This window comes from Elaeis guineensis, chromosome 1, assembly GCF_000442705.2.
Source record: "Elaeis guineensis isolate ETL-2024a chromosome 1, EG11, whole genome shotgun sequence".
NCBI lineage: Eukaryota > Viridiplantae > Streptophyta > Magnoliopsida > Arecales > Arecaceae > Elaeis > Elaeis guineensis.
The window spans coordinates 98,014,849-98,040,138 of NC_025993.2; the positions used below are offsets into that span (position 1 = coordinate 98,014,849).

At 34.9% G+C, this 25,290-nt stretch overlaps 1 protein-coding gene across 3 annotated transcripts in view; it reads left to right on the top strand.

Annotated features, from left to right (window-relative positions):
• The first annotated feature begins 3,490 nt into the window (after window positions 1–3,490).
• Window positions 3,491–25,290, top strand: part of LOC105061082 (nucleolar complex-associated protein 3) — a 31,699-nt gene continuing 9,899 nt past the window's right edge. For 2 of the 3 annotated variants that reach the window (XM_010945033.4, XM_073257094.1), the window contains exons 1-11: window positions 3,491–3,684; window positions 4,435–4,595; window positions 4,797–4,963; window positions 5,836–6,035; window positions 9,617–9,825; window positions 9,939–10,041; window positions 13,411–13,574; window positions 15,662–15,800; window positions 16,019–16,189; window positions 16,271–16,407; window positions 19,419–19,742. In XM_010945033.4, coding sequence (XP_010943335.1) covers window positions 4,441–4,595; window positions 4,797–4,963; window positions 5,836–6,035; window positions 9,617–9,825; window positions 9,939–10,041; window positions 13,411–13,574; window positions 15,662–15,800; window positions 16,019–16,189; window positions 16,271–16,407; window positions 19,419–19,742 — 1,769 coding nt within the window. In that variant the 5' untranslated portion in view covers window positions 3,491–3,684; window positions 4,435–4,440. Of the gene's footprint in view, window positions 3,685–4,434; window positions 4,596–4,796; window positions 4,964–5,823; window positions 6,036–9,616; window positions 9,826–9,938; window positions 10,042–13,410; window positions 13,575–15,661; window positions 15,801–16,018; window positions 16,190–16,270; window positions 16,408–19,418; window positions 19,743–25,290 lie in introns of those variants that run through there. The other variant, XM_019845993.3, reaches the window with a different exon arrangement.

Below are 25,290 nucleotides of genomic sequence, written 5' to 3' on the forward strand. Positions count from 1 at the left end.
GAGCATCTGTAGCACTTTAAATAGGCTTGACTTGATGACCTGGCTGTAACTACTAAGACCCTATTTGGTCCTTGGTAGATAAGGGGTTTAATGACCATAACCATCGATATCAACCAGTCAACCATGAAGCTAAAAAACTGTTGTTTAGTTGCTGCTCACTCAAACAACCCTTTTTACCGATGTGGGAAATGCATTTTGTTGAAAAAGGCATGGCTTAGGGTCTTGCTTGGTTTTAAGTTGAGATTATCCATTTAACTAGCCCAACAAGCCACATTTGGGTGGTTAAACTTGGCCCTGAAGCCTATTTATCTTGCTAACCTAGCTAATAAAAGGGGTGAAGGGATAACTTCAACGACTTCTTTAAGGTCCCTCCCCTCATTTTTGTCCCCTCTTTACCCTTCTCACTTCATCTTTTACCTATTATACCTTTCTTGTCAATATAACATTAACCCAAAAAGTAGCATTTAACTATTTAGCCCATACTTTTTGCAACTAAACAACATTTCTATCATCTTAACAAAATGTTGTGGTTAATTGGGTAGCAAACAAATAATATTTGTTCTTTTTCATGGTTAATTGGTTAAGTGGTCAAGTAGTCAATATTGATGGTTAAGATTAGCTATCTCTCGATTAGTGTTTAGAAATTAAATTGGTGCTTAACACGGCTAAAAGATATTTTGAGAGAGGGAGAACTAATTTTAAGAACTTGGTTAAGCCCACATCTTTTTATTTTGCTCCACTTATTACCTTCGTCATTCAACTTTTACTATTCTTTATTTCTGCTTTTTTTTCTTTTGCCATGCAATCTGAAAAATGGCACTTAACTAGGTAAGTGGGCTAGCCAAACATATTAAGATCCCATGGCCAGTGCTATTGATTTAGGCCTTATAGCCTCTAGGCTTCTACAAAATAAACCGAAGTTCCCATTGCAGCCTAATCTATAACACACATTTAAGAATATGTCATAAATATAATACAAATCACATATCTCATATCAAAACTCATTATAAATTTAAAATTTTATATCAAAATTCAGAGAAAAAAATGAGAATCGAAAACGAGAGAATCTTAATTATTTTTTCTTCCCTTGTAGCTCTCTAGCCAACAACTCCCATCCTTCTCCTCCTCTGCTTTCTGCTTTCTGATGACTACTACTAACTAGTAGTTTCTCTCATCACCTTTGAAGGTACACTCAAATCCTCTCTCTCTCACTTCTCCAAGCCAACCAAAGGCCCCAAAAAATCTCCTTCTCTATCTATATCTCTACTTCTCCCTCTTTCTCTCTCTTTTTTTTTACCTTCATTTTCTTATATGGTAATTGGTGAGATGTTATAGGTCATGTCAAATCATCTAGTCTTTTTTTGGGTCAGGCTTGAGGTAGATCTACACAAAATTACTTGGCTCACTCAATTTTTGCTAAGCTTGGGTTGGGGTTTTTGACTTATGGATCAGGCTGAGCCTCTATTTTTTAAGCACAACTAAATTCAAGATGGGCTCGAGGATGGTATTTTTTTAATCTGGCCCAGTTCGATTCGATAAGTTGTATATATTTAATTTACTAGTTACAATATACATGTAGAGTCGCATGGTTGCTAAAGTTTTTAAATTTGGAGTAATTTCACCAAAGCCTAAATTCTAAAAGATTTTGAAAGAATTCTTATAATTAACTAGCTTAGAACCCCATACGATATATGAGATGTGATTTTTTTAAAATAATTTTTAATTTTATTCATCTATTTTATCATATTTATTTTAAAAATATCTATGATTTATGTACATTATCTATTTCAAATACCTATTCTAAATAGTATATATTTATCAATTTTAATGTGCTTTAATATTTTATTGTATCCATTTTTCTTAATCCTAATGCAGAAGCCTACATCCATATTACAGTTTAAAAAGGTGGAATATAGTCAATGGAGAATTCTCTTGATCAAAATTTCCCAAACCCCATAAAATAAAATATCATGCTCCTACCAAGATTAATCACTCAAAAAGGGGGAAAAAAAAAAAAGGAAAGAGAAGATAAACGAAAAAAGGAATTATTATGTGTTATGTAAGATATTTTCATCCACCAATCTGGAAACTATACAAAATTCAACAAAATGACATCTTTGCACACCTAAAGAGCACGTATATTAGAGAGGCAGATTTGAAACACATATCAAGAACAGAGTTACATAAGTTAATCCTCCAACCCAAAATACAAACAGTGATACTATCAATTATTTCATCAGCTTATTCCAATCAATTATTTGACCTTTCCGGCCACTACATGATCGCACGTAAGTGCAAAACTGGACACACATACTTTGGTCCCCTTAGAATCAAGAAGAGAAAAGAAAACAAACGGATAAAAAGGATCAGGGTAGGAAGGATTCCAAACAAACCGTAGATGGGCACATATCTTTTCAACACCTGCTTTCCAGTGATAGCAGCTCTCACCAGCGACCTACCACTGGCGCCAGCTGCCGAATGGGCTGAGGTGTTTTTTTTTTTTTTCCTCTTTTTTTCTCTAAAATCCAATGAAACTTTTGTAGATTTTTTTTTTAATTTCTTTTTTCGATGAGAACGACAGAAGCGAGTGGTGCATTATCCTAAGTGTGATATACTTCTTTCAGAGCTTTCTGATTTCACGATCTATAAATGCAGTGATTGCAATGCTATCTTGTAAGATAGATTATTCGGATCCTTCTTCTATTTATTTTGACCGTCGAAGATAACGGGCAACAGGGAGGTGGAGGCCGTCGCCATCGAGGACAATGTGTGATAATAATGGAGAGACGGAGACCACCAAGGGCAACATGCAATGGGCACTTCTGCAAACTTTTGTGAGCATGTGACCGTGTCAAATAAAGCTTTCATGAGCATACCACGTGTCAAAAGACCAGTGCAGAAGTTTTTTTAATATATATATTAAATTTTGCTAGTATGTTACATCTTATTTTTAATTTTTGATTATAAAATATTATTATTATATAAAAATTTCTAAAAAATATCTCGATATATGGAAGTATTTTTTTTTAATATTTTTAATTTTTAATTTTATTTTATTAAATTTATTTTATATGTATTGATTAAAAAATTAGATCGAACTGTCCATTTTAATAATTTATTTTTGTTTGTTTCTCTTTTTTTTATTAATCTTATTTTTTAAATCTTATGTTAGATCCTTTCAATTAAAATTTTATAAAAAAATAATTAAAACTAATTAAATATTTTTCAATAAAAATATTTTAAATATTTAGTTAGAATTATTATAAAATTAGAATCTTTTAAAAAAAATTAATTAGAATTTTATAAAAAAATTTAAATCTATAAAGGGTAAGCAAGTAATTTTCTTTTAATATAAAATTGAAAGTTTGAAAAACCAAATCATTTTTATATAATTTAATTGTTTAAAAATTATATTTAACTTATTATATAATTAAAAAATATATTTTAAAAAAAAAAATCTATAGAGACTCCAGGGCTCTCTTAGGACGCCACGTGAAGAGCTCTTTCTTCAAACCCTTCTCGAGCCCCAGCGAACTTCCACCTCCTCGCCGCCACCGCCTTGCAGAGCCCTCGCGAATGCCCACCTCTTCCCTACTCTCCTAGCCATCACCTCCTGCTGGTCTCCGTGGTCGCCTTCCTCTCTTTCATTACGGCGTCGGCCATCCCCTCTGCAATCTTTCTCAGGTACGTTCTTTCCCACAGATCTCTTTAACGCTGACCTCCTCTCTGCTCTCCTAGCCGCCACCTCCAACCGGTCTCCGCCGTCATCTGCCTCCGGTTCCCACATCTCCGAAAAAGAAAAAAGAAAAAAAAAGTCAATTTATGCGGGAAAAGGTTTTGCTTTTTATTTTTTCCACTTTTCCTTTGTTTTTGTTGATTTTTTCTATATTCTTCCTTTGTTTTCGTTGATTTTTCGTCAATGTGGGATCGTCAGTGTGGGATTGTGTGGAGGGGCCATGGCTGAGGTGGTTTTTTCAATGTGGATTTGTGAAATTGTGTGAACTGAGAATGTGGGATTTGTGACTACACATTTTATGTGAGAACTGAGAATCATAGGTTACATAAGTATAAATCAATAAATTTATTTGTCTGAAAAAAACAAAAATCTATGGCGATGAGATATTAGAGAAAATTGAAAAAATTAATATGTAAAAATTTATAGTTTAAATCATTACGACTTGGTGGTAGGAATAAAATGGTAGCTTAAAAGAGGTGGTAGGAATAGAATGGGAGGACGACCTGGTAGGATTTTTAAGATTTTAGAAGCTTAAGGGATCCACTAAAACCCTAACCCTAAATACTCTTATTCCAAATTGCAGCTCTTTCGGCTAGGTTGGTTCCTGGGTTTGTTGTAATTTCTTGTTTATTTTTCTCGCACTATTGGCTATTGGCTTTCTTGGTGGATCATAATTTTCCATTCTGATGTTGTGGTAGAATCTAATGGGGAAGAAGAAGAAGGCGATCTTCACTCCCGAGCTCCCTCCAGAGGTTGCCGACGATGAGGTTGAAGTATCCGACGAGGATGTCGATTTCGTGAGAGAGAATCTGAAATATGCCAAATTTCTCACCAAATTGGACACGAACACAATCAACCAGTACGAAAATTTCTTAACACTGGAAGTTCTATTATCTATGTCGATTCATTTTCCAGATGCAAAATTTGATTTTTATTGCAATATTCATATCAAAATCGTTTTTTTTAAAAGATGATAGGGTTTATTGTTTTATCAGCAACTGAATTTTCTTGTTATTTTGTTTAGTATTTATTTTTTTTATTTTTGAATTTGGTGTTGAAGACATGTTATGCTAGTTGCTGATCATAAGGAAGATGAACTGGAAGCTCTTTATGAGAAGCGGAACAGGAAAGCTGCTTCGCTGAAATCTGAAGAAGATGAGCAGTGCATGGATCCTGTTGATGCTCTTCCAATTAAGACATTAGATGGAGAGTTGCAATACAGGACGGGTAACCATTAAACCGAACATTATACTCTGCTTGCAATATATTCCATACTATATCATTGGAAGACATGAAATCTATTGATTTCTATGAAGTTGTTATCTATTTTTTGGTTAAGTTTGGATATCATGGTCTTGCAAGGTGCTTAAATTAGGTTGGCTTACATTAACATAGGGGACAAAATTTCTTTATTTGTTGAGAAATGTAGATGGTTGTGCAACTAAACTGACAATAACCTATTTGAGTTAGCAATGGTCTATCTGTTTAATCTCTTCATCTTTTTTCAAGGTCAACATCCATTTAATTATTTCACTTGGTAAATGTAGGAAGAAGTGGACACTGTCTTTAATGAAAAGTTCTGGTTGGATTGGATGAAGGAGTTATAGAAGAAGCCATGAAGAGTACTTTTAATTGGAAACTGATAATGCAACAAGATTTGATGTTTGAAAAAGGATGGTTGTTGATAATTGCTACTTGTTAAGATGTAGAGTAGTGAATCTTATTGGCCTAAGATGGGCTTTGGGAAATTTTCTTCCATCTAGAGTTGCTTTGGTAGTTGGATGACTAGTAAATAAGTTCATTTTGCTAAAAATTGGCTAAAATTTTTTTCTACCTCAAATAAAATATGCTCAATGTCTTCTCAGATTGTAGTTTAGATTAAAGGTGTGCAGTCACCTTCACAAATTTGAAAAAGAACAAGTGCATGTGCATGTGTTTCTTTTATTTTTAAATATTGAAAATGCAATTAGTTCTCCATTAAGCTGACTTTTGCCAATCCATTCTATTAACCTGTGTGTTTTTATATTTTGATGTGGTGTTTCATGCAATAAATACTCTCAGTGTTGTTACTTTATTGACACTTGTAGCATGAACTGTAGCCAAGGGTTCAAGATCTGAAGACATACCCAATGAAAATGAGTCTGCATCTCGGATGAAAGATGGTGAAAATGATACTGGTGTAGCAAAGCTTACAAAAGCAGAACGAAGGCTAAAGATAAAGAAAAGCAGAAGGGAAGCTAAGAAACTAGCAGAGGCAAAAGTTGATGCTTCAAAAGAAAACCTACACTCAGAAGTGCTGGTACATGACCTCATAGGCTATTGTTGTCAGTTTGTGAAACATTTACCTTCTGTATGCAATGATCCGCTGTTTGATTTGTCTCCATTTGTAAAATATGAAATTACCATATTGCTTTGCCCTCTTCTTTAAATTCCATGCTAAGTATGATTGGACAATTTTCTGTGTGAGTTTGAAAAATTGGACTCTTTTCTTCATTTTTTAGCCCAAAAATTAATGCTCCTATTTTTAACTATTATGACCACTATTAATGTGTTGAAACAATTAGAATTACCGTGTCGAATATTGACATCTTGAATTACCTAGATCGTTAGTCATCACCAAGTGATACTAGAACTTCTAAAAATATGTAGAACAGTGCTTGATGATTTTTTATCTGTGCTCAAGAGTCCCTTTGTTTATCAAATAGACATACACATCTACTTTATTTTTGGAACTATTTGACTCAAGCTCACAAACTTCAAGTAGATCATCAGAAGGGATTGTTGGTAGATCGATTTAACTTTTCTATACATATGTGAGATCATAGAAATTTTGTTGATTTGTAGATCTCATGCTTTATATGGACTTGCTAATTATTGAGATGTTGGAATTGGGTTGAAAGACTTTAAGGTAGTGTTTGGATACCCAAATCTTATTCCTGGAATAGGAATATGAATTCTCGAAGAATAGCTATTCACCCTTGTTATTTCAGATTTCTGTTTGGTTGGAAATTTGGTATTTCAGCCCTTATTCTAGTGCAATTAATGCAATGTTATTTCTATGACCTAGATGGTGCTCATTAAAGACTTAGAATAAGCAACTTCATGGTCCACCATGGAATTGCTAAATCAGGGTTGCTTGGAATTAGGGAGGGTGGACCGGAATTGCTAAATCAGGATGGCCCACCACCACTTTTTCATCTGTTTGGGGGAATAAGATGGAATAAGCCCTTATTCCACCCAGAATTTGTGTATCCAAACATTATCTAAGAGTTCAAATATGATTGAATATTTGTGTTAGATAGGAGGTGCTAGAATTCATGCTAATTTATGTTTTATGGAACATTTTGGTATGTTTTAATTGAAATACTATTCTAAGACCAACTTGAAATTTGAAGTGGAATTTTATTGAGTAGAAGATAGTATCAATAACAAGAAAATTTTCACTTTCCGAATCAAGGATAAGTTGTGATGACAAGAAATGTATGATCAAGCAACTGCTGTTTTGGAATTCCTTGAAGAGCATTTGCCATTCTAAAAACATCTCATAAAAGAATAGGTTATAATGAGTGATGACATGATTTATAATCAAAGTAGCGGTATGTGACTTGTATATTTGGAAGTTTTCTGGCTGTGCATAATAAATGACATACAAAGGTGCCATCAATAATTCTATATTGAACAATTGCTTACTAATTAGGAGACAATGATTTGACAGACAACCAGGAGCAATTCTAGATACACAGGCATGGTTTCCAATCTACACTAGCCATTCTAGTCAATATTTTGGCTAGGCAGGTTCTTGAATGCCAAGTTCCTGGAGCTTATGTCTAGCCGCTACATTTGATCTGTTCAGTTTATTGTGTGTAAAATCCTTATTATTGTGATTAGTTGAGCCTTTAAAAATATTTGCATATTGTAACTTGTATTATCATATTGTATTTGTCATTGTACAAATTAAAAGATATACAAATAATGGAGATAACATTTCTATGGTCCATAGCTTCCTGTGCGCAGTATGTAAACTTTTTGGCGGCATGATACTTCAATACTTTTACAGAGAATGGGTGGCCTCTGCCTGCTATAAGCTTGACCATCCAACCAAGAATATCCCTCATATTTCTCTTAAAAAATACATTAATTACTCCATTAACTTCCTTGCCTACATTAACTAACATATGCGCTCTCCCTCTATCTACATTCCCTATTCAATTGGACCCCCTCTTAAAACTCCTAAATTTATTTGGACTTTTATCTCTTTCTCTAGTTTGCATTCCAAATATATTGAACTCCTTGATTGGACTTCTAAACTGATTTGTCTCTATCACTTGCTCTATTTTCTTTCTTCTTTATATGTGCATTGCACAAGCCCGCTTACTAGTTAGGATAAAATCTTTGGTCATATTCTGTGAACTCATGTCATGAAGTGCATTACCTGGAAATAGCCTGGCCAAGGAATTAACTGTTTGTTGAATTCTTTTAATTACATCTTGGACTTTGCAAATTGCTTATATGAGTAGCTTATGAAGTGGTGCATGGATATTAAGTAAAATTAGAATTCTAATGTTGTTTGTTGGTCTAAGTCTTTAGCAGACCTATGGCCTGCTACCCAGATAAAGTGGTGCATAAACCATCTTTTCTGTTGTGATCATCATGTTCAGGCTTGTTGTACCGATCGGCGCCATATTGTACCAAAAATGCAGTCTTATACCGTACCGTTAGTTGGTATGCCTCACCGTCTCGCACTGTGTACCGACACTATAATAGGATGGTAGCAGTATAGGATCTAATATTGAGACAATAAACTTTGATCATGTTAGTGTTGGGTTCTCTTTTTTCCCATTCGTTACTGTCTATTTAGTTATTATAATCGCTGACCAACTTCTGCAAAGAAGGAAGAAAAAAGAAAAAGGAAAGTTGTGATCAAGTTTTTGAAAGATGTTGGTCACTCTCATCTTCTCTAATGCTGGCTCACTTAAAATCATTTCCTTCACTGTTTAGTGATGTGGTAAAAATGCACTTCTAACGTAACATGTTCTTAAATCAAATTTGATCAGGCCTTTTGATATCAATGACATGTGTAGTTATAGTTTTCTGTGATTTGATCAACATTTTTTGCTGTATAACTCGTGACAATTGTTACTCCGGCCTGACACTTATCTGTTAGGAAACTTATGTTATTGATGAGGATGGAGGAAACCATAGTACATGATAAAGTTGTCAACATAGCATGTTCAGGTTTCTCCATAAATTTGGATATAGAGATATTTTTATGCTCGATTTTTTTACACTCTCTTAGATATGCTTCTGTTTTATAGTGGTAATGATGTTGATGATATCACTGATACCATTGCTTAAGGGTGTTTTAGGTTACTATTTGATCATTTTATCAAACGTATTTTTTTCAAATGACCATTGCATCTAGTGTTGTTATGAAAAGTCAATTTGACTTTAGAAGCTTGCTGATTTACTCAGTATAAATGGGATTATTTAGATCTATGCTATATTATGTTTTCCTCTATCTGTGTAGATGATTTTGGCTCTTCTATCACTGTCTTTTGACCGTATCATAATCCCCACCCCCTTTTTTTTTTTCAAATTTCAGATCATATAGGTTAATTCAACAAGAATATTAACATAATTTTATTTCTGTTATTACACCATCCTCCTGCAATTTATGGAACATGAGAGAGTTGTGACAATAATTAGAGATGATCTACCCTTTTGTTCCTGTCTCCACCTTATCTTTACGTGGATGGATGTATATACACACAAATATATACGTGTACTAACCACTCACTGAACGCTGATATCATGGATGTATATACACACAAATGTATACATGTATACTAACCACTCATTGAACTCTGATATCATCTGCAGGCTAAGGTGGAGGAGGACCTTTCAGCTGAAGAGTTATTTGCAAAGAAGAAAATTAGATTGGCAGAAGTTGGGATAGCATTGATTGAAAATCCTGAGGCAAATATTAAGTCCCTTAAGGAGTTGTTGCAGATTTGTGATGATGAAGACCATAACATAGTCAAGCTTGGCTTGATGTCTCTACTGGCTGTTTTCAAAGACATCATTCCTGGGTATTCTCTACAAATTTCTGAATTCTCCCCCTTCTATATGAAACTCACCTTCAAAGTGTATGCATATGTTCAATGAAGCTTTCTTCATTTAATGTGTTTCTTTGTCTCTACAGCTATCATATCAGGTTACCAACTGAAAAAGAGCTGGAGATGACAGTTTCGAAAGCAGTACAGCAAACACGGCTTTATGAGTCTACACTTCTACGCTCATACAAGGTTCTCTCTTTTTCTCTATTATATGACTATAGCATATTTTGTGCCAGGCATCAAGCTTTTCTTTTTCATTTTTGAACCATTGCCATTCATTTTTTTTCTCCATATCCTTTTCTGATGAATCACGATTAGGCCCCTTGCTTTGCATCAAACCACAAGAAGAGTAAGAATATGGAGAGCAAAATGCATGACATAGGAATTAAACTTTCCTAATTTGCTTTGGTGGATCAGACTTGCTTATGCAAGGATTGTTGGAGCATGATACAATGGTAACACCAACATTAGCCTATTTGCTAATATGAGATCATCCTCTTCATAGCAATTACAAGAATCAGGAAAATATGCAATCACTCCATGCTCATTATTCAGATGATTCCTCATATAGGCTTGTTGAAATGCATTTCCATCCAAACGAAGTAACAATGCAAAATTTTCTACTTCATCCCAAAACACAAAGTATAATTGGTACCAAGCAGGATTTGGGAACATGCTTATTCCCTAACATGGTAGATGTAGAAGTAAAAGAAAGCAGTCATCCAATATCTTCTTCTCCTTTACCTCTGCGAGGATTATTTTACTTATGTTTTCTTGAATTTACCTTTGTCATGACCTATGTAAATTTAAAATATTTCTCTTTGAACTTCTAGAAAGCCAAGTTGTGGTATTGATTCTTATTTGGAGACATACAAGTTATAAGTAGTAGTATATCCTAACTCAGGATAATTGTAGAAGTCAAAAGGAAGTCATTAAATTTTGTGTTTCACCCTATCTCTGAAAGATTTATTTTACACAAGTTCTCTAGGCTTACCTCAAAATATATTTCTCTTAGAACTTCTAGAGAGCCAAGTTGTGGTATTGATTCTTATTAGGAGACATACAAGTTATAAGCATTAAGTAGTAGTATATCCTAACCCAGGATAATTGTAGAAGTCAAAAGGCAGTCATTACATTTTGTGTTTCACCCGATCTCTGAAAGATTTATTTTACGTAAGTTCTCTAGACTCTACTTTTGTCATGAATTAGTTACATCTAGAATTTTATAATGATAAACTCTATATTTCTTCAAATTTTTCTTACCATACTTCATGAAAATTTCCTTTGAACATGAAGGAAGCCAAGTTGAGGATCTTAGTTCTTTCTAGCAGATATCAGAGAATTGGTTCCATGATGACTAGAGAACCATTCTGATGCCTATTATTCAGTACAAGGTTCAAAGATTTAACCTTGCACCTAACATAATACACTCCATTTCTATTTGTGCAGATTTAGTGGGTAAATTTGGTCAGTTGTTCAGTCCTTTTAGTTGACAAGCTATGTTGTGGCCACAATTTTTGTATTTCTTAAATCTGTGGTTTCTATTATCTAAAAATCCTTCCTTTAGCTAATTGGTTTTTGCCCTAATACTAAATAAGGATAATTTCGGCTCTATAGGCATAATTAGATGAAGTGTTCTTCTTAATGGGATAAATAGTACTGAAGCAACTAATTACCTGAACTAGTTATTTACTTGGTCTTCCAGTGTGAATTCCAATCCATTATTAATATAGTCCTGGATCTAGATTCATATCTAGGAGATCATATGTGTCCACTTATCAATTTGGGCCATGATCTTGGAAATTGATTACCTACTAATCTGTATTAATATCCCTAGGTTGATGACTAGGTCTGTCATAATATGATATAAATTAAAGTTTTTCCTTATCAAATGATGTGCCTTTGGATTCAAAGTTAAATACAAGTTTAAAACTTTAATATCGGCAATTGAAGTTATATAGCACAAGGGCTCTGTACTGCGATAAACCCTGCATGCAGTCATTGTTTCAGGTGCCAGCCATGTTACTGGGCATGTATGATGCCAGGAGCACCTGGCTTAGGTTGGCCACCTGTTTATTGCCCAAGTGACTGCCCTTAACAACAGTGGTTCGGATTTTTGTCTTTTTAGACATAAAGCCCAAACTTGACTTGCTTATATAAATAATTTTAGTTGTGGTTTTGGCTGCATTTTATTCAGTTTGTTTTATGTATCAACCACATAAATGTACTAGAGATTTCACCTTTTGGAATAATAATCCTTGAGTATAAGTATATGAACAACGAATCTTGTCTTTCGTACTCTACTCGTGGAATCTATGTTAGTAGTTCCTTGTTTACTTGTGGAATCTTATAATAAACGATGTATAAAGCTTTGTCTATTTATGGACATTGAGCTAAATCTTGCGTTTCAAGATTAGGATTTAGAATTGAGGAGGAAATTTGAAGTTTTCTGGATGGATCATCGTAAACAGATGCTGTAAAGTTGGAGGATCCTTGAACACAAAGAAATGTGTGAAAAGGACGATATCCCTAGTGCATATAATTTAAAGTAGGTGATGGAACTCATATCCCATATCAGGAGAATGAAAAGTTGATCTTTGCAATCTCTTTCAGGTCACTGTAAGTTGTAATGAAAAAATTGGTCCTCTAAATGATACATGCAGAAAATTGAATATGCTGATCAATGAGAGATTGTAATGGAAAAATATTGTGCATTGCGCTTCCCAGAAATATATGCTTTGATGGAGGTTTTGGTTCCCAAAAGGCTTAGCAAATAGCATAGAAATTTATATACTCACTTATGTCAACAACTTTGTTTCATTCCTTTTTGATGGATGCTGTCTAGTTGTTCGATAGAAGGGTGGATGCTTGATGTGGAAGTCTTCTAAATGCATTTCTGTTTGCCCTTATAAATGGAAGATGCGACACTTTTATAAGTTACTCCAACATTTGATGCTTTTTAAGACCGAAATTGTGCATCAAATTTAAGAGATCCACTGACTTGTGCATCCTTTTTTTAATAGAAAATCTCAATATTAAGCATGAATGATTAGTAAATCGGCGGTGTTCCAGATTGATGGTTATCATATTGCTGGTATATTAAAAATGTGCCTCATAGGTGTTGGTTATCGAAAGGCTTTTGTGGTGTAAAGTAATTTAAAGAATAGCTGTTAGGAAGCAGCTCAATTTTACAACCTAAATCATCTATGCTTGTGAATCTACTGTACAGGTAATGCAATATGATTTCTTGGGCGCATTATATAAATGTATGCATATGGTATAGTACTTTCTATACCTGTTGCCATAACATGGTTCGCACATGACTATTAGCTAATGTGGTTTATGAGCTCTGCATCACATCCATATAATAACATGCACAATGTCTATTTCATGGTATGGAAATCACATGCTTTGCATTTATCGTAAGTTCGTAACGTAATCTTATGTTGCAGGCATTGTACCTATATATTACGTATTATTGGACAATTTTATATTTGGTCATTGTTTTGTAATTCTACAGTTGCATGACAACTTTTGTGAATGTTATATATGTTGCAGGCATATCTTCAAAAACTGATAACCTTGGATAAGCAGACTACATTTCACCATGTTGCTGTCCGTTGCATGTGTAGTCTTCTAGATGCTGTACCACATTTCAACTTTCGTGAGAGCTTATTAGCTAATGTCGTCAAGAATATAAGCTCATCGGATGATGTCGTAAGGTTCTTATACGTTTACATACTATATCATTTGTTCTTTTGCGAGTCTTCCGGGGCTTAAATAACATAATAGTTGGAGTTGTTTCTCTTCATTAACAGGAGTAAAGCTAGGATTGTGGGGTGGGAGACATTCAACTTATTCAAAATTACATATTTATCTAATAAAATTGTAATAATTTTATTTTACAGTTTTTTATGTATTGAATTTGAATGCATCTTTAGTTAAGGTGTGTACGAATTCTTTCATACAATTAAATTTGAATGCAAAATGTTTCTCAAAGAAAAGACTTTTGAATGAAGAAACAACAATTTTCATGGTTAAAAAAATGACACAGGAACATAAATTAGGAATTAAATGGTTTTTTTTATATGTCAATACAGTGTTGGTAATTTTATTGAATCCATATTTATTCTATGATATCAAATATAATCAGCATAAGGTACACTTTTCGATTTTATTAAGAACTGCAAAGGATGTTTCTATAACATATATTTCTCAAAAAATGTGGGGAACTAGGCTGACTTCTGTTTTCTACAATATGTTAACTTAAATCAATTGGTCTAACAAAATGTGACTCTTTCATCACGAGTTCATCAAAGTCTAGAATATCAACTAAGGATTGTTTGTAAAAGAACACTTGATATATTGCTTAATAAATCTCCACTCTTTTGATCCAAAAGGGAAAAAACCTAACAAAAAGAGTTACTTAAGGAAAAAAAAGCATGAGCATGAAGCAAGCATTTTCTTTTATAAACATTATTGCTGCAGGGATGAAGTCACTCATCTTCTGGTGGCGAAAGTATAATATAGGAACCTGGAAAGGCAGGAGGTGAGTCGTGACCTGTGAACAAAAACCAATGAGAAGGGAGGCCAGCTGTGAATAGAGTATTTCAGAGAGAGAGAGATGTTCCCAATTGAGATTTGAGAAGGCCAAAGATAGGAGATCCACACTGATAGGATTTCTGTTGGTTATTATCTACTTTTTTATTTAAACTTATTAGTCAAGTAAAAAATGAATAGGATTAGATGGGTTGTTCATTAGCATTTGCCAAGGGAAGTAAATTCAAGATAGGAAGGCAATGTACATTATATAATTGTCTATCATAAATTTAGATTCTCGGACGTCCATGTTACAATATATCATACTATAATATTGAAATGCTTAATAATTTGTATGCTACTGAAAACAAGCTTAGACTTCAGGCTACCTTGCATTTTATCTTACAGAAAAATTAGTAATAAAAATTAAAGATTTTGGACCATATAAAGCGATTTTTTGGTCAGACATGATGATGAAATCTCATTGGAAGCACATTGAGTTCAATATCATCATGATGATGATCATATTAAATGTCCTTATTATTGCCTTGACCATGAGAATACATACAAAAATACATACATACATACATATGTATGTATGTAGACACACATATGTATGTATGTATGCACATGTAAATGTAGATGTACATGTATATATATATATGTACATATCCATATACATGTGCACACACACACACACACACATGCATACATACACACACACACACACATGCATTACACACATACACATACGCATTGCACACACAAAGATATATATATCTGGTGTGTGTGTGTCCATATGTGTATATATATGTACACACACACACGCACGTGCACACACGCATGCGTGCGCGCGCACACACATATTGGCGAGTTGACAGACAAAAGCTTTGTTGAAGGTAGCTTACCATATATATATATATATGTATGTATGTATGTATGTATGTATGCATATGAATAGGTACGTACGTACGTGTATGTATGTATGTAATTTGAAGTTCCAAATGCATCTCCTTGACTGCACTCATATGGTTATACAGCTGGCACAACTGTTGCAAGTGCTACATAAACTAACTTGCACCTCTTTGTCGTCATGTTTTAGAACATGATCTTGTCCAAAATCTTGGCTTGGAGAAGAAGCATGATTGCTTATCGGTGATGAAAATGGCTAGAAGCTCGCATATCTTTTTGATTGTGGCTTATTGGAGGAATATTGTTGTGGATATGTTGGGAGAAGCTAAGACATTTGCTTTTTTTTTCTCTTTAATAGGAAGCTCTGTTGTGAAGCGATAAGGTCACTTTTCATCAATGAGGGAAAGCACGGTGGTCGGGCAACTCTGGAAGCTGTTCGATTGATTGCTGATCATGTGAAGTTCCATAATTGCCAACTTCATCCCGACAGTATGGATGTATGTGTTTATGATCCCAACTTTTATTTATAAATTTAGGCAGCATTCCTGTTTTCACTTTTGTTTTACCTAAGGCTAATTGTATTCTCATAACCATCACCTGTGAACTTCTGAGTCCATGAATATGTATATTTTGCATGTCCTCTGGGGGTATAGAAGATATCTGGTTTTAATGCTTCATGCTTCTTGTCTTATATGTCTTTTTTATGATTTGCTAGGTCTTTTTATCCTTGACATTTGATGAAGATCTTGGAAAATCTGAAAGTAACGAGGAAAAGGTGAAACCCAAGAAAAAAAAGCGTCGGCAGAATCAAGAGGGCTCAAATCAAGTGCAAGGGAGTGACAGAAAGAAAGTCAGGCAGGAATTAATGGTGAAGACGAGAGAAGAGGTGCAGTACAACAATCCACTTCTTAAACTATTCAATGTGTTGATTTGTTTTACTAATTTAAGAATTTTATTTTGTCTGCAGGTCAATGCAGATTTTAAGGCCATTTCATTTGCTCCAGACTCAGAAGAGCGACGAAGGATGCAGTCAGAAACACTTTCTGCTGTTTTTGAGACATACTTCCGTATTTTGAAACACAGCATGGATCCTTCCCTCTCGAGGTGTGTTTCATACTGGAGAAGCATTGAGCTGTTTTACTCTACATCATGGAAAGGGTGGCCGATATGGTTACTTGAATATTGAGCTTTCTGATGATCAAAAAAAAAACTTATCATTATCAAGAAAATAAAGGAAATTAAAGCTAGAAATGAAAAGTTCAGCTGCAATCATGCTAAATATTCACTTAAATAATTCTATCATCCTTAGGCTTAGAAACCTTTTTGGGGGTTAAACCTGATCCAAGTAGTTGTTCTTGCTCTAGGTTGTGGATGCTCACAAGTTCCCAGAAACTCATATGCTACCTAGATTTTCTATGAATCTATGCAAGTTAACTATCTACTGTAGTAAATTCATTCTGCATTTTTATTTTTCCTATAAAGAAATATAATGTTAATAAGACATAACAAAGTTAGCTTTTGTACGAGACAATTGTAATTTGTTCCATTGTTGTTTTAGCACTCCATCTTCCTGTATTGCAGGTGGTCCTTTCCTGCATTCAATTGTCTGCCTGTTCTTGTTCTTGTTTCTTTTAGCTGCATATCCAACATTAAGTGGGTTACCTCAAGTTTGTTATTATGATTAGTCATCCTTCTTTATAGCTCAAGCACTATTTGAAGGTGCAAATTCTAATTATCCGTGCCCTTGCTGCATTGAAATGAGTATGAGAGTTGGATCTGTCTTACATGGGGAGAGCAAGAAGATTCTTGTGTACTTGCATCTGCAAAATTTATCCTGTTAATAATTGATTAACAAGCCTTACTAATTGGGTTGGCTTTATAAACCATGGCATGGTCCAGAAATTTATGCAACATTTGAGGACTCGGCTCTCTAAATGTACATCAAATTCCTAACCAGGAATATCGTAGAGCTGGCGAAGGGGCTGTCCTTAAACCTACAAGGCCAGTAAGTGGATAGGGCAGCTCTCAGATTTGATTATGCTGTTCAAAATCATGTCATCTCCAAGGCTCCCTTACAGAAGGAGGGAGTTTCAAAGTAGGAAATTTTATCCATCTGTAAAGATCTATACAAAAAAGTAAAGTATTTATATCGAAAATGGAAAAAAAAACTTCTATTTTTATTAATAAAGGAAAAAAAGCTTTATTGTTTTATCCTTATTTTGCTAAGCCTATTGTTATCTTTTTGTGGTTGTCATTTGATTTGGTGCTTGCATGATATATAAATTTGTTGTGATTGCTCCTTACATTTTAGTGATATAAAAAATTTTAGAAGTTGTTAGTTGTAATGTAAACTTTCGATGATTTTGGCTTGCTTTTCACATTATGGCTTGCCTTTTGCTTTTCATGAGTGGAAAGATGTAAAGTCTGTAATAGTGTATCTTAAAACTACAATACATTTCACACACTACATCTCTACTTTTGAACTGTTAAAGAAGTAAATATAATCTCTTCTTGACAGTAGGCTTAATTATAATTGATCTGCATTTTTGGACTTGAATGTCATTTGATCAATAGTGTTGGTGTTAAATGCTTGACCACATACCACATGGACACTAATTTCCACAAACCTTAGGTCCATGCATTAGGAATGATCATATTAGAATAAAAAACTATGTGATGCTGTGTGTGATTAACTTGACAGAATAAAGCAATCCATTTTCATTTCTCTAACCTTGGAAACTAAATGACACTATCACCAGAAATTATTATCATGTATAATATAATCTGATGAATGGAAGTGAGAACATTTTGTATGCTGATGTTTAATTACTAGTTATAGCAAAAATGAAAAACAAAATGTATCAAAAAAGGCAATAAAATTAAGGGCCTATTTGACATCATTTTATTTCTTGTTTTCAATTATTTTTAACGGAAAAATTACAGTAACCGAGATTAAAAAAAAAAAAAAACAACTTTGATGCTATTGTTTTTATTTTGATTTTTCAAAAATTACTTTTATTATGTCTAGAAGAAATGAGATAAGAAATCCTTACTTTTGATATCTTCAAAACAAGTAACTTATTTTTGTTACTAACACAAACACCACCATTGTCATCACCTCCACTGATGTTGCCACCACTCCCACCCCCACCCCAACCACTATCATTGCCTTAATAGTATCACTGTCATCATCATCGCTCCCTCTATCATATTGCTAGTACCCAGCCACCACCATTGCAATTTGGTGCCACACCACCGTTGCAAAATCATTGCCTCCTCTACTGCATGGTGGGCTTGCCATTACCATCACCACCATCATCTCCACCACATCTTCATTGTCATAGTTGGTGCATCTGCCAAATCGTTGGTGCCCCAGCAATTATTGGCACATCGTCCATACTGTCACCTCCCCGTCACCAACATCACGGGCACCTCCACTGCTTTTGTCGCTACTACCATCACTTCAATCATCATTAGCATGTGTTTTTAAAAAAATAATTTGACTATATCAAACATATCTATATTTTAAAACTTTTAATAAAATAAAATATTTATGTTTATTTTTGAAAATAAAAAAATAAAAACAATGGCAAACAGCACCTAAGTTTTATGACCCCCTTTTTTTTTTTTTGATAAAAATGTTTTATGGTAGCTAAGCAAACCGCTTAACTAGTAAAAACAAGGAATATTCACTTGCAATGATGGAAGCTTATCTTTTGCGCTCAAACTTTGTTTGTTTAGTATTTGTTTTCTCCTGAACTTCAATCCTTACTAGATCTCTGTTCCGTACCTTCTTGGTTGCTAAAACCATTTCTAGTAAAAAAATTTTCAGATATAATCAAAAGCATGAGTGATTGTGTCTTGTCGTTATGCCTTTTCTCCTTCACTATATAAATAACTTTTTTATAAGCTTTATTTTTCTTCTTTCATGATTTTCTTGATTTTCTCTTTGATTATGCTAGATGGACAGTTTTGAGTCTAAAATTTAATTCTTCATTTTTATTACTCCTGTCTCTATGAACTCTCATGAAGATGTAGGCTTTTATGCTTTTAATATTTGGTGTATTTAAATATTACTTGTTATTTGAGAGGATTAATCTTATTTAGTTCTTCAGGTCCAAAACCAATGCTGTTGCAGCAACTGGTGCATCTGGATCGCAACCATTACTTGCATCATGCTTGAATGGCTTAGGGAAGTTCTCGCATTTGATTGATTTAGACTTTATGGGTGATCTTATGGGGTGCCTCAAGAAGCTTGCTGGATACAGTGACCACTTTGAAGGCTCTTCATCTGAAAGTTACTTGTCTGTTTCTGAACGTCTTCAATGCTGCATAGTGGCATTTAGAGTAATGAAGAACAACCTAGATGCGCTGAATGTCGATTTGCAGGAGTTTTTCGTTCAGCTTTATAACCTTCTTTTGGAGCATAGACCCGACAGGTTGGACTCATAAACTCTCCTGTGTTAGCAAAGTAATAAGTAAATATAGTAGAAATGATATATGTTCTAAGCTTCATTAACATCAAATCTGTTATGTTACTTTCTTTGCTATTCCCTTCCAAAAAAAAAAAAAATCTTTGCTATTATCCTGGTATCTTTGCCCTCTATTAGTATTTAGTATTTGTCTGTTTAACTGATGATCATCTATCTATACAATACATTAAAAGAGAGTCTAGAGCTCTCCTAGTGCACAGGTGTCGAGCTTTGGACTCTCCATGATGATTTTTTTTTTCTCCAAGCAGCAGCACTTTTTTTGTTTTTCTTTTTTATTTTTTTATTTTGCTTTGAACCCTTCCTGAGCCCTCGCAGATGCCCACCTCCTCTCTGCTCTCCTCGCCACCATCTCCCACCGGTCTTCACCATCATCTTTCTTCCCATCATCACGGGCATTGGCCTTCCCCCTCCAATCTCTCTCAGGTGCTTTCCTTCCCATGGATCTCTAAAAAAGAGAGACGCCAACCTTCTCGCTGCTCTCCTTGCCGCCACCTCCCATCGGTCTCCACCATCGTCTTCCTCCCCATCACACCGATGTCAGCCTTCCCCTCCGATCTCCCTTAGGTGCTTTGCTTCCCACAGATCTCCGAAAATGAGAAAGAAATGAAAAGAAAAGGAAAGGAAAAGGAAAAAGATTGACCAATCTATGCGGGAAAAGGTCTTGCCTTTTAATTTTTCCACCCTCCCTTTGTTTTTGTTGATTTTTCCTATGTTTTTCTCTGATTTTTCCTTTGCCTTTCCCATTCTCAGGAGTCTTAATCGGGTAACAGGCTCGGAGCAGCTGAATAGGGAAGTTTAGATCTGTTCTTGGGAGTCTTAATTGGGTGGGGGCCGAATAGGGAAGTTTAGATGATGGCTAGGGGTTTTTCTGGATAGAGAATATACCTTGTTCACATGAAAACTGAAGTAGTTCATTCTGAGGTATTGAAATGTGGTGCATCTAGGACCTGCTCAGCCATGTAATGGATCTTGCATCTGGCATCTCTCATGTGAAATATTTACACAAGACCTGGCTTCATTGTCCAATGAATTCTTCAATGGCAATCATATGCTTTATCTTTGTTTTTGTTCCCAATTTGGTTTTTCTTTCATGTCTTTGCTTAAGACGCATATGGCATGTTGGGGCTTTATGGTTTCATGCACGCATGATTTTTCAAAACCAGTATGCAGCGGAATTTAAAACTTTTTCAGATTGAATCTAATTGAATCTAAGCATGTATAAGATCAAATCTTCAAACCATAAACAGGATCATCATATGTGAGATAAGATTCAGATACAGAAATCAAATAGAAAAAAATAAATAAAAACATACCTGGACATGGATTAATCTTCAATACGAACAGATGATCATGGATGTCCTTTGAAGGTCCTTTTTAGCCGCACAAGCGTCCGACCTCTACGGGTACCACACGAGATTCTGATCTGATCAGAAGCTTTTTGATCTCATTGGGGTGTTAGCTTCCTTGCAGAAATCGCATCTTGACGGTTGAAAATTTTTTTTTATCCTAAGACACTCTTAGAGAACAAGAAGATGTAGGAGGATCTTGATCTCTATGCTAGAGATCATGAGAAGAATCCTTTCTTTTCTTTTCTTTCTAAAATCTATGCACCAAATTTCTACAATAGAGATGTAGGAATTTTATCCAACTTTTGGATAAAAGGAAGAGGAGACATCCATGTCTAAACATGGACAAGAGGGAGAGAGGAGATTGTCCTAACAACCAACCATTGGTTGTGTAAGAAAGAAGGGATCAAATCTATCTCACCTTGCGCCACACCCATGCACGTCGTCCCACCTTTTTCTCCTATATTTTCCACGCACAAAAGGCTCCTGTTTTGGGCGTCATAACCTGATGGATATCTTTTAGTAACCGTCCCATACGCTGCCCTTTAAATAGATGTAAAGGGAGTTAGAAATAGATTAGGAGATAGGAATTAAGAGTCCTTGTAGCCTTGGACTCTTCCTTTTTTTTTTTTTTTTTTTATGCCGCCCAACAACCAGGTTTCATATCAGATTTTACACGATAAATAGGGATTTTAAGGGGCTTCTTACACGTTGAAATAAGGAAGAAAAAGTGGTGCCCAATATGGTTCAACGTGGGACACAAAAACAAGGTGGCGTGGGATTTCTTGTTGCGCATGGAATCAAGGTGTTTCAAGAACATGGGACTCTTATTTAAATTGCTATTTTAAATTCAATTAAAACATCAATTAATCCTAATCATATTAGGACCAGATTAGACTCAAATAAATAGGAATCCAAATCTGATTTGGAGCCCAATTAATTTAGATTAGATATCTCCTAATTGGAGGAGTCCTAGTCCAATTGGACTCTTTCTTGGTGTTTGATTTTAATCCTAATCCTATTAGGATTTGATGCACCCAAGAAAATGAGGATTCATAATCCAAATAGGAATTCATATATTCTAGTCTAATTAGGAATTGGGTCAAACCCAAATCCTAATTCAACTGGAGCTAATCATCCGATCCTTTTAGGGTTATCTTATAACTTCATTGGGATTGATCAAATCAAATCCATAATGAGTCAAATTAAATCCAATCAAATTGGACTTGATACAAGCCCCATTGCTCAATCAAATTGAGTCAATTAGCAATCCTATTGCTAATTAATCTTTCTATAACTTACTAACTCTTTAGTAAGTTACATAATGCAATATTTGCATTAGATCAATTATCAATCAAATTGATAATCAAATTCTGTTACGATTCATAATCGTAATTCAACCATCTGATCAGTCAAAAGTCTCTTTTGTGTGTGACCCCATAGGTTCTATTGTCTGGTAATGAGATATATTGTGATTTCTATCATAATATCATTGAAATTCTTTTCAATGGGTTGAAATAATTTCAACTTTGTCCGTCAAGGATCATTGATCATCAAGATGATCCTCATGAGTCTCACAATCCATCAGTGACACCTAGCAGTATGTAGTAGCAATCCAGCAGAATAAAAGATGGTGAACCTTTAGGTGCAGTTAACGCATGATACAGTCCATCTATCGTAAGTTCCGATCAGATGGCAGGTCATGGATGAATTGTCAAACCTTAACATCGGTAATATGATAGATTCAATCAGCTTGAGTTCATATGTGACTCTATGAAAACTCTTTTCCATCGATCACACTATTATGGTCATAGACTTAAGGACTCAGCCTCTTAAATCTCATAGGACCACTCTCTTCTGCTAGGATCGATAGATCCCATCTTGATGCACACCCCACTCCTACAGTAGACCAACTGTTGTCAAGATCCACTACAAGAGCTCGTTGAGATCCATGTTGATGTGTTAGTCAAACTCGAGCAGCCTCGCTATGAGCAGTAATGTCATCTCAGGTCAAAGGATCAGTCATACAACTGCAGCATTGAGAAAATCACTAACGAGTGAGTAGACATCCATGTGATTTCTCGTGTTGGTCACGCTCAGTGTTAGTTGTTCTCTAACAACCACTTGCACTCTCGCTCCAGTGTCTCTACACTGCAGACTCGAGATCCATCTGTCCGAAGAAAGCGATCCGTGCACTGATCTATTCAGATCAATCACCATCCTCATGATGATCCTACGATCAGGAGTAATTTAAGAATCAACCATTAATGACACATGTCTCAAATTCTCAACTCTTTGAGAATATGTGTCATCATCTTATTAATCCCTTGGATGATTAATGGACACAAACATGAATGGTAATATAACTGTCCAATAAGTACAAAATCATGTCCTAGAGATATGAAATGTGTCAACCAAGATTGACTTCTAGGGCATATATCCAACATGGCAACTATTGCACTAAGTTCAAAAACTCAAAGGCACAAGGCAAGGCGTTTAAAGTCTTAAGGAGTTGAGGTGCAAGCCTTATTTATTGTTTAAAATGTTTGGGGATGTAAGAAAAATATTGTGACAAACAGCAAGTTAGAGACTGCAGGTGTTGTGTTTAGAATTGGATATGGAATTTGGTACAGATCAAATCGACACTTGACAAATGCGCATTGGTTCTCCATGATTAGTATATAGTGAAATTTCTTATCTAAAAATGTGGCAGTAGTATGTAGGTGGTCAAAGTAGTGCATAGCGCATAAGGAGTATGCGGTCTCTTAGGCCAGCATCTGTGCAGTTTGTATTTAAAATAATAATAAAAAAAAGAATTCTTAAAGATGAAATGATAGAAATTTAGAAGTAGTTCAATAAAGAGGAGACAAAATAAGGTAGTATATATGAGGTATAGGGCCACATCTCCGGGGGTTGGGCTCATGCCGGCCACTTGGTGGTCCACCATGCAACTTGTCTGAATACAAAAGCAGATTAGACTGATGCAGCTTGGTCAGGGGGGTTGGATGTGTATGGACTCACATAAATAACAGTTCTTATCATAATTTAGAATGAGTCCATACATGATATCATGCCGAATATACAAGAGGGTCTACCTCCTTTCCATTTGGTCCTAAAAATCATCAGAACCTTTCTTGTATGCTTTTGTCATATAAGGTTACTTAGAAGTACATGGTTTGCATCTTGTATGAAGTTCTTAATATAAAACCCTTCTACGAAGGAAAGAAACTAGTGTTATGACTCTGATCAACGGAATGTAAAGATTTAGCCCTAGGCATCGTTGCTGCAATTTCTTTCAACCTACTTTTTTAGTCATGAATATTTTATTCCATGCACTTATCATCTTTCCATCATTACCATCAGAATTAACCTTCACAGAGGTGGTCTTCCTTGCTTCCATAATCTCAATTGCTCCAATGATATCTAGGCTCTAATAATTGATCCTTGCCAAAAACATTTCTTGATAATCTTTACATAACCATTATTAGAAGTTCTTATTCTATATTGCTTCGTTGAGCATAATCTCTGGTCCTGCATCACTTAGATGCTTACTATGAATCCATCTTCTTATATTGTCTAGCTAAAGTTGAATTATATGACCTTGTCGGGACTTTATCCAGGATGAAGTTTTTTTTTTTCACTAAATGGATAATTTTTTTATGGCTGTCGTGCCATAGTTTTAAGGCTTCACAAAGACTTGAAATTTTTATCTCAGGGTGCTGGATTGCGTTCATATGCTGCATCTTGTAAGCTTTGTTTGGGTTATGGTAGAGTTGATAATGCCTTCTTTATAAAAGGAGCTTGATTCTTCATAATATAACAGCAATGCATGTATATTTGATATTGGAACTTGTTCTAATTGTGCTCAATGTTCTGTTCAATTATCAAGTGAAATATCTGAGCATGATATATGAATACATCCTCATTTGTGTCACATACTTAGTTGCAAGAAAAAATGTCAATTACAATTAATTTTATATGTTTGTTGGTTACGTTCAGTGCTACTTATTTTTTAACAACCACCTGCACTCTCGCTCCAATGTCTCTACACTGCAAACTCGAGACCCATCTGCTCGAAGAAAGCGATCCGTGCACTGGTCTATCCGGATCAATCACCATCTCCATGATGATCCTACGATCAGGAGCAA